General features: G+C 46.4%; 1 protein-coding gene across 4 annotated transcripts in view; it reads right to left on the bottom strand.

Moving 5' to 3' along the window:
- Positions 1–7,115: 7,115 nt before the first annotated feature.
- The window catches only part of LARGE1 (LARGE xylosyl- and glucuronyltransferase 1), a 524,894-nt gene continuing 515,067 nt past the window's right edge, over positions 7,116–16,942 (bottom strand). For all 4 annotated transcript variants that reach the window (XM_082740545.1, XM_082740542.1, XM_082740543.1 and 1 more), the window contains 2 exons: positions 11,986–12,181; positions 7,116–8,639 (listed from right to left, as the gene is read on the bottom strand). In XM_082740545.1, coding sequence (XP_082596671.1) covers positions 8,442–8,639; positions 11,986–12,181 — 394 coding nt within the window. In that variant the 3' untranslated portion in view covers positions 7,116–8,441. The remainder of the gene's footprint in view (positions 8,640–11,985; positions 12,182–16,942) is intronic.

Raw genomic sequence — 16,942 nt, 5'->3', positions numbered from 1 at the left:
ATCATGACCTGAGCCGAAGGCAGAAGCTTAACTCACTGAGCCACCCAGGCGCCCCACTCCCACCTTTGACACATAAGTCCTTGACGTGCCTTCAGCAAGAATCCTGTTAACTCCGTTTAGCAAGAATCCCACTACCTTTGAGGTCTGCTCTTTGTGATTGTGCATCCACCAATCCCCCTAGTTGGCTTGTTGTTTATAAATCTCCCGTCTTCAGAGCCAAGTCCAATTTCTCTCTCCTACTGCAATAGTCTTGACACCTGAATAAAGCCATCCGTACCATTTTAACGAGTGTCAATCAGTAATTTTTCTTTAATAGGCATCATCTGTCTTGAGAGTCTTCCAGGAGCCCAGCCTGGAGTGAGCCCCATTCTGCCAAGCTCCCACAGCACCCTCGGCCCCTCTCCTGCTACTTTCCCATATGTCACTCTTCATGCACCTGTCTTCTCCAGGGTTGAGGGAGGTGGATTCCATGAGCTCCAGGACTGTGTCTAATTCATCTTTGAATTATCACCACCTGGCACCATTGGTAAACCCTAGTAACTGTTTTTTAAAAATGAACCAATCAATCTCTTGAACAACGATTTTCCAAGGTGTCTAGTGATGTCTGCTAAGCTGTCAGAGCTCCACAAAGATTTGGAGAGAAGCTGAGAATCTTAAGGGTATGAAGAGACCATCTTACTTGTGTGGACCAGCAGCCGCAGCACCACATGGGATTTTGTTAGAAATGCAGAATTTCAGGCCATGAATACTCAATCAGCTTTTAATGAGATCCTCACAAAGGATTCCCAAGCACATTATAGTTGGAGAAGCACTAGTTGTACGCCAAAGAAGAGATATACCCTGCTTTTGCCTAGGCTTATTCTCACTACTAGGGTCCTTTGAATAACAAAGATTCTATAATGTATTGGCTGAATCCCTAGGAAACAGTGCAGACATTTGGAAACATCATGAGCTTTGGAGCATATAGATCTAGGTTCGATTGTCATGGCTCTTATTTAACCTCTCTGAACTTCTGTTTCCTTACCTTTAAAATAGAGATAGTACTGCATTATACCTTCTGTTGCTGAATAAATAATTCAAATTGTGTATTAAGCAGCAAATGTCTGTTCCATTCCCCTCCTTCCCAGCTCCGACTGATTCTTGCTTGCATCATTCAGAATGGTTCGTGACACCCGACCAGCAGTATAAGAGGACCTAGACTCTTAGGGAAGGAGACTATGAGGTCTAGATTTTCTACAGTGGGTTTGGGAATGCTGCAGGAGACCAGCAGACAGACTTCTGTCCGCTGATTCGCCACATGCTCCTTGTCCTTGTACTCCATATTCATTTCAATATACACAAACTGTGGAGTCAGAAAAATAGTGTTTGGTTGGTGGTCCCATCAAAGATTTCATCCCACTGAGCCTCAGTTTCCCTATTTATGAAAATAATAATCCCCCCTCCTGTGGGATTCCTGTAGACACCAGGAGCAAAGAATTAGCACGCCAGCACTTAGGTGCTGCACAAAGGTAGCTCTGAGCAATAGCGGAATGTTCAAAGTGGACCCATTGGAAGTCATGATTAACTAGGGAGTCTTCCATCAGTCTTTTCTGCTGGATGAGACATAGATTTTTATATTCTAATAACTCGGAGTCGATGAAAAGCCCAAGCTCATAGTTGCCATTATTGAGGCACATACACCAGGCATGCTGGACGGTAGGGTGCGTCACTCACGGAGATGAGAGGGGCTTGGGAATCGGAGTGTGACTAGCTTGCTGTGATATGGTAACCAGGGACCAGCAGGAAAACAGGCATTTCTGCGTGGGGTTTTTTGTTTTGAGGCCAGATTACCAAGCCAGTGTACACAAAGAAGGCTCATTGTCTTTCCATATCCTTTCCACTGTTGCTATCAGCGGGTGAGACCGTTTTTCTCTCACTTACTTAGAAGACATTTCTGATCTTCTAAAGGTCTGAATATTAGATGCTGATTTTAATATTCATGGATAAGAAATCCAAGTTGCTCAGTTCTACCTAAGTATTAAATAATCTTTGGGGAGGTTGGAAATATTAATGAGCTGGTTAATGTGGGTCCATACATAATGAAGGTTAGAATTCCTGCATTGTTGTTTTATCTTTTTCCCTTGTAGCTCTGAGAAACTGAACTAAAAATGTCCATGTTTATATCCACACATAATACACATTCATCCTAACACAAAGCAGCTCAGCTAATGCAGGTATCTTAAAAGTCGCTACTAGAGGGGTGCCTGGGTGGCTCAGTAGGTTAAAGCCTCTGCCTTCAGCTCAGGTCATGATCCCAGGGTCCTGGGATTGAGCCCCGCATCGGACTGTCTGCTTGGCGGGGAGCCTGCCTCCCCCTCTCTCTGTGCCTGCCTCTCTGCCTACTTGTGATTTCTGTCAAATAAGTAAATAAAGTCTTTTTTAAAAAAAGTTGCTACTAGACTTTCAAGTAAGTAGAAAGCCATCACTTTCATTGTCTGGTGTTCAGACAACTAAGTGGGGTTAGTGCTGTGTCCCCATGATAGTAGGTGCTGCCTGTTGTAGGGTCCCACCTGTTGGATCATCCCACCAATGCACGTGCATCCACACTGATGGTGATCCTTCCGAGGACTGGTTTCTTGAACTCTGTCATAGGATTTTATGTTACATGATATGCTTTTTAGAAAGTCACAATACATATATGCTTATTTTATGAATTGTCTTATGTGCGTATACCTATTTCTCACTCAAAACAACAAACTAGCAAAATGACTATCACTGCTTTTCAAAAATGTCATTGTCATAAAGTGTAAAGAACCAAGGCAGTGTTCCTCATTAGAGACTGTAGGCAACTCTGCAATGTGTCTTAGACTGGACTGGACCCTGGCATCAGGGGTGGGATGGCCCAACCAGGGGTGGTTCCTGTTATTTATAAATTAGTAGAGTAGTTGGCAAACTTTGAAGGTAGGCTGTGTATTAGATGATCGTATTGTAGCAAAAATTTCTTGGATTTTCACCACTGCATCGTGGTTATGCGAGAATGTCCTTTTAAAACAAAAAATACACGCTTTGGGATTCAGACTTAAAGGGACATGGTATCTACAATCCACTCCTAAAGGTTCCAGAAAAAATATTATAGATAGAGAGATATAAGGCATAGATGGCTGAGTGTTGACTATCAGTGGAGAATGGAGAATGTATAGAACTTCATTGTATTACTCTCACAACTCTTCTGTATGCAAGTTTAAAAATAAAAATAAACCCGGGGTGCCTGGGTGGAGCAGTTGGTTGAGCATCCAATGGTTTCAGCTCAGGTTGTGATCTCAGGGACGTGAGATCAAGCTCTGCGTCAGGATCCCCACTCAGTGTGGAGTCTGCTTGAGTCTCCTCTCCCCCTCCCACTCATGCTGTCTCTCAAATTAAAAAATCTTAAAAAAAAAACAAACAAACCTGAAAGTGTCTACATGAATGTAATAAAATGAAACCTCTCATAGCATTATGTGTACTTCTCAGCTCTCCAGGTAACTGGACATGAAAGCTGCCTGTGCCTGGTTCACTGCTGTTTGCACAGTGCCCATCACAGAGCAGATGCTCAATACGTGTTAGTGGAACGCAGAAAGAAGTAACAGGGAGTACGATGACATTATTCTGCCCCCACTGCGGCCCTTTCTTTCTTCCTTTAGAATCTCAGCAGCGTGACCTACCCAGGAATCTGCTGAAGAGTTTTGCTCTGGGCAAGTCCTGTCAATCATTCCTTGACATCGTCCCGGCCTCATTGGTTTCAAATCTCGGAAACACTTTCCCCAAACTGACCCCCCTCTTTCATTCCAGAAAATACTGTCTCTCAAGATGATCTGAAGGTGTTGGAACAAACCGAGGACCAACTCTGTCAAATAGTCATGTTTGTGATGCCCCCATTATCTTTTGGGTATCATCAATCATTCCTTGACATTGGCTAAGAACATTTTTGTTAAATAAATGAAGACAGAAACCATGGTATCTCTGATGTTAGATTCTATGGGCCTGAAATTTCTTAGAACATATGTAGAAGATAACTCACGTTTCATTATGTTTAGTGGCATTAAAATGGAAAATAAACAGGATTAAAAAAGCAAGGGGAAAAAAATAAGTGTATTCCCACGAACTACATGACCATGTGGCCACATAAGCCTGCAGCCAAGCTGACTTCAGTGTTGTATGGGGAGACAACAGCACAGAGTGGAAAGACATGGGTTTTTGACGTGAGCCAGATTTTGGCTTAAATTTCAGCACCTCCATGAACAACCTGTGTGATTTGGCAACTCACATACTTTCTGTGTGCCGGTTCCATTAGCTAAAGAACAGGGATAGTAACACCTTCCTTATATTATTATGCTCTGGTGAAGGCTCATCATTCCCAACTACCATAGACATCTTTGTTCAGTGAATGGGCAGCTCTTATTGTCTTCCCTAAGAGGGTGCAGGAGCCGTGTCTGAGGGGATTTTAATCACGTTTCTTCCACTAAATACAGAGCTCCCGAAAGGCCTGGTGACCACAAATGAAGTCTTAACTCAAAGACAGTAGAGTCTTTGAAAGGGACAGAATTAAAAGTAGGATCTGTCCTTTCATGATGTGGTACAAAGAAGCTATTAGTCAACTCAGCAAATTTGTGCTCTGTAAATTAGCTCAACACATTCAGAGACCACTCTGAAGCAGCAAGCAGCTAAGTTCAGGTCTGAGGGGGAGCTTATAACATAGTGTTCTCTACCTGTGCCATGTAGGCTGGGAGAAGCCTTCAGGGAGTCAATGACTGCTCCCTAGAGTTGATCTCAGCCATCCAAGTAGGATTATCGACTGCCAGGTCTATTTCAAATGAATTTTCAAGAAGTCCATGGGCGTAGCAAGATTTGGAGCATCTAGGAGAGGTTGCTGTCTGGGCTGTGTTACTGGATGAATGTGGAAGGAGGAAGACTAGAAATCTAATACTCTTCCTACATAGGTTCAAATCCTCTCCTCTGCCAGTATTTCGTATGTTTCTTTCTTATCAGGGGAGGGAGCAGCATTACAGGTTACCTGGTTTGGCATCCATCCAAGTAGGCATGGGTTTGAACTCCGGTTCTGCCATAGAGTGATGGTGTGAATTTCAGGGAGTTAATTTCCCAGAGCTCCCCGGGGTTCCTCATCTATAAGCAGTATAGCAAAAAAACCTTTGCAGTTTTGCTGCAAGGATTCAATGAGCTAATGCATGCAACAGGCCCTTTTACATAGTGGTTACTCAGTGAATCTTCGCTCTCCCAGACACTGATATTAGGGGGGCTACATGAGAGAAAGCTTTCTGTCCTCCCAGCTGAAAGCCAAGATTGTATTGGCTTATGGAAGCATGAAAACACCAGCATGATCCATTTATAAGCTTGGTTTGTCCTGGCACTCTGAGACTAAGGAATCGCCAGGCATAGTAACTGCCTCTGCCCAGAGGGCTACAGCCCATGAACTGGGGCTGGCAGTGACCTGCTGCTCCCAGTGTAAGTTCTGGGAACTCATTCCATAGGCTGTGCAGACCTCAGCCTTCCCTGGGTTGGCAGCCTCTATGTTGAACTTGGGCATTAGCCAGCATCTGAGCTCTAGCCTTCAGTGACACCGGCTTCATTGTCAGGCACCTGTCTTTGGGGAAATAGGACTTTCTCCTGTTGGTGTGGAGAGTCAGCTTCTGGCTTTAATCAATTCAGGGTAGGGATGCTTGGGTGGCTCAAGTCAGTTAAGCATCTGCCTTAGGCTCAGGTCATGGTCCCAGGGTCCTGGGATTGAGTCCCACATCTGGCTCCTTGCTCAGCAGGGAACCTGCTTCTCCCACTGCCTGCCACTCTCCCTGCTTATCCTTTCATGCACACGGTTTCTCTCTCTCTCTAGCAAATAAACAAACACAATGTAAAAAAATAAAAATAATTAAAAAATAAACTCAGGGTACATGAAGCTACATCGTCCTCCAATGTATACCTGTTGTCTCAAAGTACTTGGCACCTGCTCATATTCTCGGAGGAGACCCAATCTGTATGGTAAGTTATATGGTCACAACTCTACAAATAGGCAACTGAAAGCAAGGTGGCTGGACGGAATTCAGGGGCTGTAAAACATGTGAAAAATAAAAGGCTTTAGGGAATTAAAAATTGATTTTTAAACATCAAGGAACCAATATTTCTAGTACATTTCCACTCGGCTCAAGTAGCTGGTAGGGACTCATTACAAGTTACATCTAACAATGGTTTTCTCTAGAAAAGATGATTTTGGAGTGAGTGAAAGTGTGTGTATCTCTGTGTGTACTATAGGGAAGAGAAAAAGGCATTGGTATACTGATGTTTAACAACCAGCTCTTGGGGTGGTGAGGGTGCCCTGATTTGTGGTTTTCTGATGGCCATGGTGTAAATACTACCATCATGGCCAATTTCAACATACAATGTGAGGCACAGAACACAACAGTAGGAAGGAGATGCACATGGTAGGTTCCTGCAAACTGGCGGGAGCAGGCTCTCACACACCCATGGAGAAAGGGGACTTAACACATACTGTGAATACTTCTTGATGTTTTACTTTATACAGTATTTGTGTATTAATTTTGTGATGTGCACACCACACATATGCTATATGTATATGTAATATATGTAGGACATATATATGCATACATGCATACATATAGTCACACACAGAAACTTATCTGCTTCTGTATGAAGATTAGTCCAAGTAATTGTCTTCCTAATTTTTTTTTTTTAAATAAATCTAAGGGAATTCTCCACTTGAGCATGTAACACATGAGAGGGTCTCGGAAGTCAGAGCGCTGTGGGGTGTCACGTGACCACCGGGAAACGGGGTTGGGCGCTTGCTTTGCTACTGATTACCAGGATTTACCTTGCTAGCAGCTGGGATAGAAGACATCTGGCTCCGGGGCTGAGACAGAAGCTGGACAGCGACTCTGAACGTGTTTTCAGGGTGAGAGTGTAAAGCGAGATCTAACCTCAGAAGAGGAAAAAACAACGTTAAGGTTCAAGGGATGAGAAAAATAAATGGGAGAAGCGTTAAGTGTGAGGTTGTCGTTTATGGGTCCTGCTGTCTACACTGGCATGTGTCTCGGCAGCTTCTTACAAGAGTGGGAGGGCGCGGGGGAAGAAACAGTCCGGACTTTCGTTTATTGAATGCAGCGTTCGCTGGTCACATTGCAACTCAATACAAACAGCCCAGCCGGGAGTAGGGCGTGGACTCTTGTTCTCATCAATGTAAACACAACATTAATATTGAAGATTCAAGAAAATGGGTAAAAAGTCCAGTGTCTCCTCAATCCGTGTAATGGTAAAGGTGCTTGCCTACCCTCTGGACAGGTCCCAGAGGGAGCCCGAGGCCATGACCTCGTCCCAGCCGCAGGGAATTAGCATGAACACAGAGGAACCCAGCACAGTCTTCCTGAGGGTCTCCAGATGGACACATCGATCTTCAGAACTGGGCTTGTGTGAACTACTGCAGTTCTAAAGGCCTGAGAGGTCCGTACCTGCCGTGTACGCTGGAACAATCCGTTCTGAGCCCTTTCCCCACGAACCAGTCACGGCCAATAGCAAATGTGACAGTCTTCGTATTTCCACAGTCTCCGTCTGAGCCCCTGGACTCTGGAGAGCAGGGGATTCAAGGTCATGGAGGCCTCAGTGATAATCCTGAAGAAGGCTGCCCATCTTAAATAGTGGCTGAAGACTCTCGTACTCCTTGTGGGGCCACTGCTGACAGGGGTAGGCTGGATGAAGCAGCCGATTCTCCTTCAGAGCCTTAAAAGATCAGGTTTTCTATTTTGGAGTCCCCGACCAAAAACAAACAAACAACCCCCACCAAACAAAAACAAATCAAAGCAAAACAAGAGTGTCCTTGAGGATAAAGAACCAACCGACCCCCCCCCCCACCCGCCCCACCTCCAGGTCCCACCCAGTATAACGTCCCTATTGGGTTTTTCCAAATGGTTGGTTCAGATCATTGGTTTGCCTCCCACCTTGGATATGTGGCTAGATTGCAGGACAAAAAAAGAAAGTTTCCTCTGAACGAAGAGACAGTTTTGCTTTTATTTCCCAGGATGGCTAACCCCCAGCACGCACCCTGACTTTCCTTTCTTAAAAGGCAATGAAAACGTCCTAAAGACCTGCTTGGTTTTGTGGCTTTGTGGTCAGATAACATCCCTTTGCTCCTCTAACTCCTCTGTGTCCCATTCTTGAAGAGACTGTGTCAACGAGCTGTTCTTCCACGTTCTGGGAATGCCAGATTGTGGAGCAGAGAGGCGCTGGCTGGATCCTTGTCCCAGATCTCTGTAGTATGGGCAGCTTTGTTGGGCCAAAGAGACAAATAAAAACAAACCAAAAAAAGCACTGCTCAATTCTGAGTTTGAAGGCTGGGCCCCAAACAGCGAGTGGTGTTCCCCCTGCAGAATAGGTCTCTCTCCCTAGTGGTGGGCTTCCTGGTGCTAGCTGTTGTTCTCAGCCGTGAGATATTTGAGGGCGGCAAAGCCGTAGCGGCGAGACATGTCCTGCTGGAACTCCTCCTTCAGGGTTTTGAGACAGATGCGGTATTGCTTGTTGGACCGGAACTTGGTGATGTCGAAGCTGGGGGCGTGAGGCATGTGGATCATGTAGGCATTGGGCAGCACGATGAACTCATACTCCTAGAAGACGAGAGCAGCATGAGCACTTGCGAGGACCCCCGGGAAGGCATGCTGGATGTCCAGTTGCATGACCAAGTGACCAAGTGGATGAGTGAGGAGGGGAACGACATCAGCAGGGAGGGGGTCATGGAGACAGAGCCATGCTGGAGAGGGACGGTGCAGGGCTCTTTGCATGGCTCTGGACAAGTTACCGAGCTTCTCAATACCTTAGTTTTCTCATCTATAAAGTAAACATCATAATACCTACCTTGAAAGATGACCAGTCACGGATGGATAGTGCTGGGCAGAGCTCATGGCCCGTGAAAGGGTCTTGGTAAATGCGAGCAGGTGCCCATGCGGCTGCTCTAGAGTAACCTGAGCCATGAGAGAAGCTCTTGCTCAATGAAATGATGTCTGTTTCTGGGATTTCTCATAGGGCTTGATGAGATTTGACAGCCTCAACAGATTAGTACACAAGAAGGGACAAAAAAAGAATCAAGGAGAAAAAAAAAAAGATCCCACTGGATGGAAGCTCATTAAGAACAAACCGTAAGAGACTCTTAATCATAGGAAACAAATAGGGTTGCTGGAAGGGAGGGGAGATGGGTGGGGGGATGGGGAAACTGGGGAATGGACATCAAGGAGGGCAAGTGTTTGTAATGAGAACCGGGTGTTACATTAAAATGATGAATCCCGGGGCGCCTGGGTGGCTCAGTGGGTTAAGCCGCTGCCTTCGGCTCACGTCATGATCTCAGGGTCCTGGGATCGAGTCCCGCATTGGGCTCTCTGCTCAGCAGGGAGCCTGCTTCCTCCTCTCTCTCTGCCTGCCTCTCTGCCTACTTGTGATCTCTCTCTGTCAAATAAATAAATAAAATCTTTATAAAAAAAAATGATGAATCCCTGACCTCCACCTCTGAAACCAGTAATACATTATATGTTCTTTGAATTTAAATTTAAAAGTATTTAAAAAAGAAATTAAAAAGAAAAAGAATTACTAGGGATGCCTGGGTGCTCAGGTGGTTGAGAGTCTGCCTTTTCAGCTCAGGTCATGATCCCAGGGTCCTGGGATTGGGTCCCACATGGGGCTCCTTGCTCGGCGGGGAGCCTGCTTCTCCTCTGCCTGCTGCTCTCCCTGCTTGTGCGTGCTCTCTCTGACAAATAAATAAATAAAATTTAAAAAAAAATAAAAAGAATTACTAATGGGTATACCTGAGCAAAATAAAAACTAATTTAAGGAAAAAAAAAAAAAAAAGAACAAAGCTCTTGACTACTCATCCTTATTGTAAGCCACAGCATCACAGAGTAGCCTCCACTTGGCAGAATACAGAGAGAATCTCAGACCAAAAATAAAATGCCTCCAAATAGCCAAAATAGGTGACACAAATTTAGGACATGGAACTCCAAGGAGAACCCAGCACGCCTTCATTCAGACCCCATGTTCTCTGATTTTGGACCTAAGGTCTGATAAGCTTTGGTCGTCTTGTTCCCCAGCCCAAAGCAGATCAGAAGAAACTCTGAAAGGGAAAATCAGACTGGGGAAAGGTAGCTGGTCCAGATGGAGGGGCACTGACACAGCAAGAAAGGACCCTTGATGGCGAGGAGCCACACGAACAACCCTGAGAAGAAAATACAAGAGCCCCCAGAGCTGAGCCGTTTGGGACTTGCCTCTGGGGACAAAGAACCTGACTCATCCCACTAGCCCTACAGGTGTGGCCGGATGACCTGTCAGGTGTGTACTCATGATTTCTGGAAATCACTGGACAGGGTCAAGTTATGTTTGGCTGTGCCACCAGCAAAGAAAGAAAAATAATCAAGAAATTTGCAGGAGTTCTGTCAAAATTGCATAAAATAAATAAAGCCCGCATCTCGGGGTTGGAAAAATTCACTTTATTTGAACCAGTTCAACCTCAACACACTGCTGGACACAAGAATATGACATTTCTTTTCCTTCAAACAGAAGCTGGGGTAGACTGAATGTTTCTGTCTGTGAGCAGCACTGTACTCCCTCCAAGTATTACTGAAAAAATAGACATTAAAAGTCATGCTTCTGTTCTTAAAAATGGACACTATTCTATAACCTTTTGTCTACACTGGTGGTTTGCAACCCTAGATGCTTATTAAAATCACTTGGGACTGCGTGCTTGGGTGGCTCAGGCGGTTAAGTGTCTTGCCTTGGGTCAGGTCATGATTTCAGGGTCCTGGGTTCGAGTCCTGCATAGGGTTCCTTTTTTTTTTTTTTTTTTTTATTTCTTTTCAGCGTAACAGTATTCATTGTTTTTAGGGTGCCTTGCTCAGTGGGGGGTCTACTTCTCCCTTCACCCCCACTTGTGCTCTCTCTCTCAAAAATAAATACATAAAATCTTTAAAAAATATCACTTGGGACTGCTCTCAAACATACTGGAACTGTTGGAAAGTAATCCAGGTAATTCCTAGGGCAGCCAACACTGAACATCTGACCTTTTTTTTTGAATTTGAGGTGCTTCTGTTGAGAAATATTTACACTGTGCTCCATGAGGAGAAGCTTTATAGAACAGCACAAAAACAGAACAAAGGTGGGGTTGAGAGCCCCAGGCATCCTTCTCCTAATGTAACCAGAGTATCTTGTTTTGCTTTTGTTTACTTAACACTGGGGGTGATGAGCAGTAGCATGTCCAGCTTGCTGCATGTTTTTATAAATAAAGTTTTATTGGAACATGGCCACACCCATGTGTAGGTACTGTCTATAGGTGAACTACAATTGCAGAGTTGAGTAGTTGAAAAAGGAGACCTGTCAGCCCCATGGAGACCCCAAACCTACTATCTGGTCCTTTGCAGAGAAAGCTTGCAGACACTTGGTATAACCTGTTAGAATTCTGCTGATTTTGTTTGAAGCAGGTGTTTAGTGAGTATTAGTTGAATGAATGAAAGTGTTTCACAATGAAATACAGCCTGAAAATCATCACTTTAGTTATAGGGTAGGATAATGAGCTACGTCCCAGCCACATGCCTTCTTGTGTCCCTTATATGGAACTCAGAGAAACTTTGTGGCAGCTATACGGCTCAAAGGTCAAATGATCAAGTGATGATTCTTTTTGTCCTCATTATCGAACTGGGTGAGGACAGGGAGTGAAATGTTTTGTCACAAGACCCTCACACTTGCCCGGGTCCTCGCTGGGAATCCAACTCTCACTCAACAGTAGAGAAAGAGGAATGGTTTGGGAATCCGTGGTCATGAGACTTAGCACTGCCACGTTCCCACTTCCAGTCCCTGACCACATCTTGTTCCTTCTCAGCGCTCTGTTCTCTGACTTCCAAGGACCCCTTTTGGCCCTGAAGTCTACACTTCCTACCCCCATAGCACCGGCTCCACGACATTCCATCCGCTCACCTGTGCGTCCAGTTCCATGATATGAGCCACCTTGTTCCAGCCAAAGCCCACAAACCTCCGGTCATACTCAGGGCAGTCCCTTCTCACGACAACATACGGCTCGAAATCTGCCTCCCACTCAACACGGTAAGGCGTGGTGGCAGTCCGCCACTTGGCGAAGTTTGTGGGAGCGTGGCCTTTTGTCCAGACGTGGTACCTAGGTCACAGGGAGAAAAGCCATTGGGTGAAAGGAAGGAAATTCAGCCTCCCCAACTCTGCAGGTTGGGAGGAAGAAAAGGTATTTGCAGATAGAGTCATTGTGGATTGTACTGTGTCTCCCTGAAAGAGAGGTTCAAGTCCTAACCCCTAGGACTTATGGATGTGACCTATTTGGAAAGAGGGTCTTTGCAGATGTATCAAGATGAGGTCATAGTGGATTAGGGTGGGCTCTCATCCAACCACTGTTGTCTTTATAAGAAAAATGAAATGGGGGCGCCTGGGTGGCTCAGTGGGTTAAAGCCTCTGCCTTCGGCTCGGGTCATGGTCCCGGGGTCCTGGGATCGAGCCCCACATCAGGCTCTCTGCCTGTCAAATAAATAAACAAAATCTTAAAAAAAACAAAAAGAAAAAGAAAAAAGAAAAAGAAGGAGGAAATGTGGATATTGAGACACACACCGGGATGTGATGCCATGGGAAGGTGGAGGCAGAGACTGAAGTGCCGTACCCACAAGCCAAGGAACGCCAAGGATGGTCAGCCTCCACCAGAAGCTGAGAGAGGCAAGGAAGTGTTCTCCCTGAGCCTCTGGAGGACGAATGAACCTGCCAACACCTTGATTTTGGATTTCTGGTTCCCCACCTACGAAATAATACATTTCCATTGTGCGGAGCTACCCAGTTTGTAGTAGCTTGTTTTGGCGATCCTGGGAAACTAATCTCATCCGTTATCTACATCCTTCATAACAAGGAAACTCTCACAATGAAAGGGTAAGTGAACTCCTGGAGGGCTCTGTATCGTCTCTAGGGACCTCACTGCCTGTCAGTCTGTGCCAGAGAACACGGTAACGCAGCCCTTGAAGCACATTCTCCCCCTTGAGGCAAGACCTGTGGCTGCACCACTCCCATGGGTAGGTCACATCATCTGGCAAAAGGGACCCTTGTAGATGTAACTAAGGTTCCTAATCAGTTGACCTTGGGTTAAATAAAGGGGAATTATTGGGGGTGGGGAGTGGCTGGCCCTGGTTGAATCCTGAGAACTTTTAGATCTGGGTTTGCAAGAGAGCAAAGATCCATGTGCGCGCTGCCTGTGGGGCCACGTGGCAAGGAGCCATCAGGGAAGTGGTGACCACAGTCCTCCACGTGCAAGGGAAGGAAGACAGGGAGCCTAGAGGAGCACAGCGCGCGCTGGAGGAGAATTGGAACTTTGCCCCCAACTTGATTTCAGTCCAGTGAGGCCCTGAGTGCAAATCCAACCATCCCGTGCCCAGATCTCTGACCCTTACGGACCATGAGATAATAAATTTGTATTGTGTCAAGCTTCTGAATTTGTGGCAGTTCATTATAGAGCAACAGAAAATAAATACAGACATATAACAACATTCATAGTAAGCTAACATTATGAAGCACTTGCTATAAGGATTATATTGTAAATATTGTATCTATAGCTTAAAATCCCTTTTTTTTTATTTGACAGACAGAGATCACAATTAGGCAGAGAGGCAGGCGGGGGAGGGGGGGAAAGCAGGCTCCCCACTGAGCAGAGAGCCTGATGTGGGACTCGATCCCAGGACCCTGGGATCATGACCTGAGCTAAAGGCAGAGGCTTTAACCCACTGAGCCACCCAGGCACCCCTATAGCTTAAAATTCTTAAAACTTAGTCAGTATCAAGTTACAAACAACAGGCTGGAGCTGGGATTCAAACCCAGACAGTCTTGCTCAAGGGCCAGGACCCTGGATCTCCATGCTGGGTGATCTCTCCTCTGTGTCCCCAGCACCCACACTCTCTGGCCTCTCCAGAGCAGAGAGTCAGTGATCAGAAACAAAGCTGAATAGATTAATGAACAAGTATTTTCTCAAAACCTGATGGGTACCTACGACCGAGGGCAGGGAGTGGGGCAGGAATCGGCCTCTGGAAGCTACAAAGGGGTGGGAGGAGCCTGGGAGCCACAAGAAACAGGAGACCTGGTCCAAGAGCAAGGGGTTGGGGGAATAGAACATTGTAGACAAAGGGAATAGGAAAGTTGGGACCCCAACAACTTAGGGAGCTTCAGGGAGAAAGGAGCTCACAGTTCGGGGTCCCACCTCCACTCACGGAGGTTCTAAAGCACATGAGGGTTAAGTGAGAGCCCGTGGGCAGTATGACAGGTGGAATCTTCTGGTAGGTGACGGGGCCACTTGCTTACTCTGTGCCCTCACCCCCGAGGCTGGACCTTCCCGGGACCCTCGCGAACTGCCCACTGGCCAACCTGTGGCCCTTCAGTACAGTGTCACTGGGCGACACGGCCGGGCTGGCAGAGGACAGGGACTGGAAACCCCAGCTCCATGGATTCGGCAAGTGCCACAAAACCACGATCCCACGATCGGAAGGAACATAAAAGGCTGACTAACGCCACCTGCACGGAGTGTGGAAAGGAGGCATACTGCAGCAAGTCGGGATTAAGCCAAGAATCAGGCCGGGAAGGAGCTGATTTTCCATTCGTGAACTAGCCCGACGGGCGGTCCCCACACCTGACACTTGCAGAGCCGGCCCAGCACCACCAGCGGCCGGGCACACGCACTGGCTCAAGCTCGCACAGCAGGGCCACCGCGCCGGGGTTCAAAACCCACCCCTGTCACTTTGGAGCGGAGGAGTGGGTCAACAGAGCATTTAAATTAGACTTTACTTCCCTCTTGTGTCCCCTGGGGAAAAGAACACCTATCTTGTTGAACGGCTGGGGAACTGAAATGAGAAAATGTTTATAAAGGGCTTGGCGCAGTGCTGGCATACAGGAGGTGCTCAATAAATGCTCCTTCCCTAACAGGCACTTTAACAAGGCGGCTAAAAACAATGGCTCTGGAGCCCACCTGTCGGTTGGAATTCTGTCTCTCAGCAGGTGTAGAAAATGTACCTAATTCCTCTGTTCCTTTGTTTCCTTTTCTAAGAAAAATTATTAATAAATAATAATAACCGTTCCTTTCTTTCTCTTGGTAAAACAGAATCATGCCTACGTCACGGATTTATGACGTGATGTGAATTCACAGGAGGCACCCAGAGCAGGAGCTGATTTACAGTGATGCCTCTGAAAGGAAAGACATGCTCATTACTTCCTCTCATTTGCCCTAGATAGGATGTCAATTTGCAAGGGTCTTACTCTCCGTGATGTTAATGTATCAACAGCCATTTTATTCAGAATGCAAACCTTTGGCCTCGTGTGACACAGAGGAAGCAGAGAGGGGGAAGGGCAGCTCGGTCAGTCCTGGCCCCCTGGGTGTGGGGGGTGCAGCTTCCATGCACCCCCCACACCCGAAGACCATGTCTTCGGTCCGAAGACAGACAGATGTGCTGCACAGCTGGTCAGCACAGAAGAGGGTGACATTACAGTTCACCTGCCACGAGAGCACGCGGCCACCTGACTCCGCCCCCCCAAACCCACCGTCAGTGCAGGGGATTCACTTGTTCTGACACCATTGACACCAGGAAGCCTCCAAACAACAGAGACAAAAGAGGTTTCCTGGATGCGCCATGTGAGGTGCCACTCCGGAGAGATCTGGGGCACCCTGCTTTGAGCAGTCGTTCTCAGACTTGAGCTGAATTTCAGAATCACCTCGGAGACTACTGTTTAACCCACCACTGGGCCCCACCCCCAGAGTTTCTGGTCCAGGCCATCTGGAACGGGGCTTGAGACTTGAGAATTCTATGTTCCCAGGGGACGCGGATGCTACTCATCCAGGAACCCCCCCTAGAGGGCCAGCAGGGGTGGGGATGATTTCCCATTCCAGCCGCAGTGGGAGGGGGTCCCAGCTGCGAGGAGACATGAGAGCTCATTGTTTGGAGGGAAAGAAGGTCTGTAATTCAGCACTTGACCTTGTGAGTTGTGAGCTATGGCCAGAGCAGGAATCCTGGAAACAGCAGGCCAAGCCCCAGCTCTCTTGCCCACAGACATGGCCTTGAAATGAGTTCTCAAACCACCTGGGGAACGAGATGGAAGGAAAGAGGCCCTGGAAATCTGTCTGGTGTGAAGCCATCAGGCTATGGCGTCTGTGGGAGGCTCAGATGAAGATCTGGTCTCAGAGTCTCATTTTGCACCTGCATCTAACTCAGATTGGTAAGAACATTCAGGACTCAGTCCAATGGGATCTGAGTTAAAAGCCTGGGCTCTGCAGCTCCTCAGACCTGGACCGAACGCAGGTTCTGCTGTATACTGATGGTGTGACCTTGGGTAAGTCATTTGGCTTCTCAGAGCCTCAGTTTCTTTATCTGTAAAAGGGGGATGACAGTATCTGCCTCAGATCTGTTGTGAGGATTACATGAGCTGATGACAGTCCCTGGCACAAGTTACGTAGCCAACAAATGGTAGTTGTTATTTCTTTCCAAGAAGAAAGAAGTCTGGGTTGGAAGAGGTGATTAAACCATCTCAGGTTACTTTCTAGAATTCTGGATACAGGAGGAAGGCTGGGTTTGGAGTCCTGGCTCCAGCAGGACCCTTCCACTCCTCAGTTTATCTGCTTAAAACGTGGGAAAGGATCACCTCTGAACTGTTGAACAAATAACCTATCTCATAAGGTTACTTTCCCAAAATAAAGTTTGTTTGAGAAAACCTTCTAGAAACTTCTAGTAACTTAATAGTAGGGTGGAAACTGAAGTTATTATTACAACCTTTTCAATAAAACTCGGATTGCCTGGAAATGTATGTTTTTTTTTTTTTTTTTTTTTTTTTTTACTCAAAGGCAGTGGTGGCCATTCTTTCCCTGTTCAAAGTGGTGGTTTCTCTTTAAAACAGG

This window comes from Mustela nivalis (genome assembly GCF_964662115.1).
Source record: "Mustela nivalis genome assembly, chromosome: 7".
Classification (NCBI taxonomy): Eukaryota; Metazoa; Chordata; class Mammalia; order Carnivora; family Mustelidae; genus Mustela; species Mustela nivalis.
The sequence above is the reverse complement of the archived record's forward strand: the minus strand, read 5'-3'. Positions and strand labels throughout refer to the sequence as shown.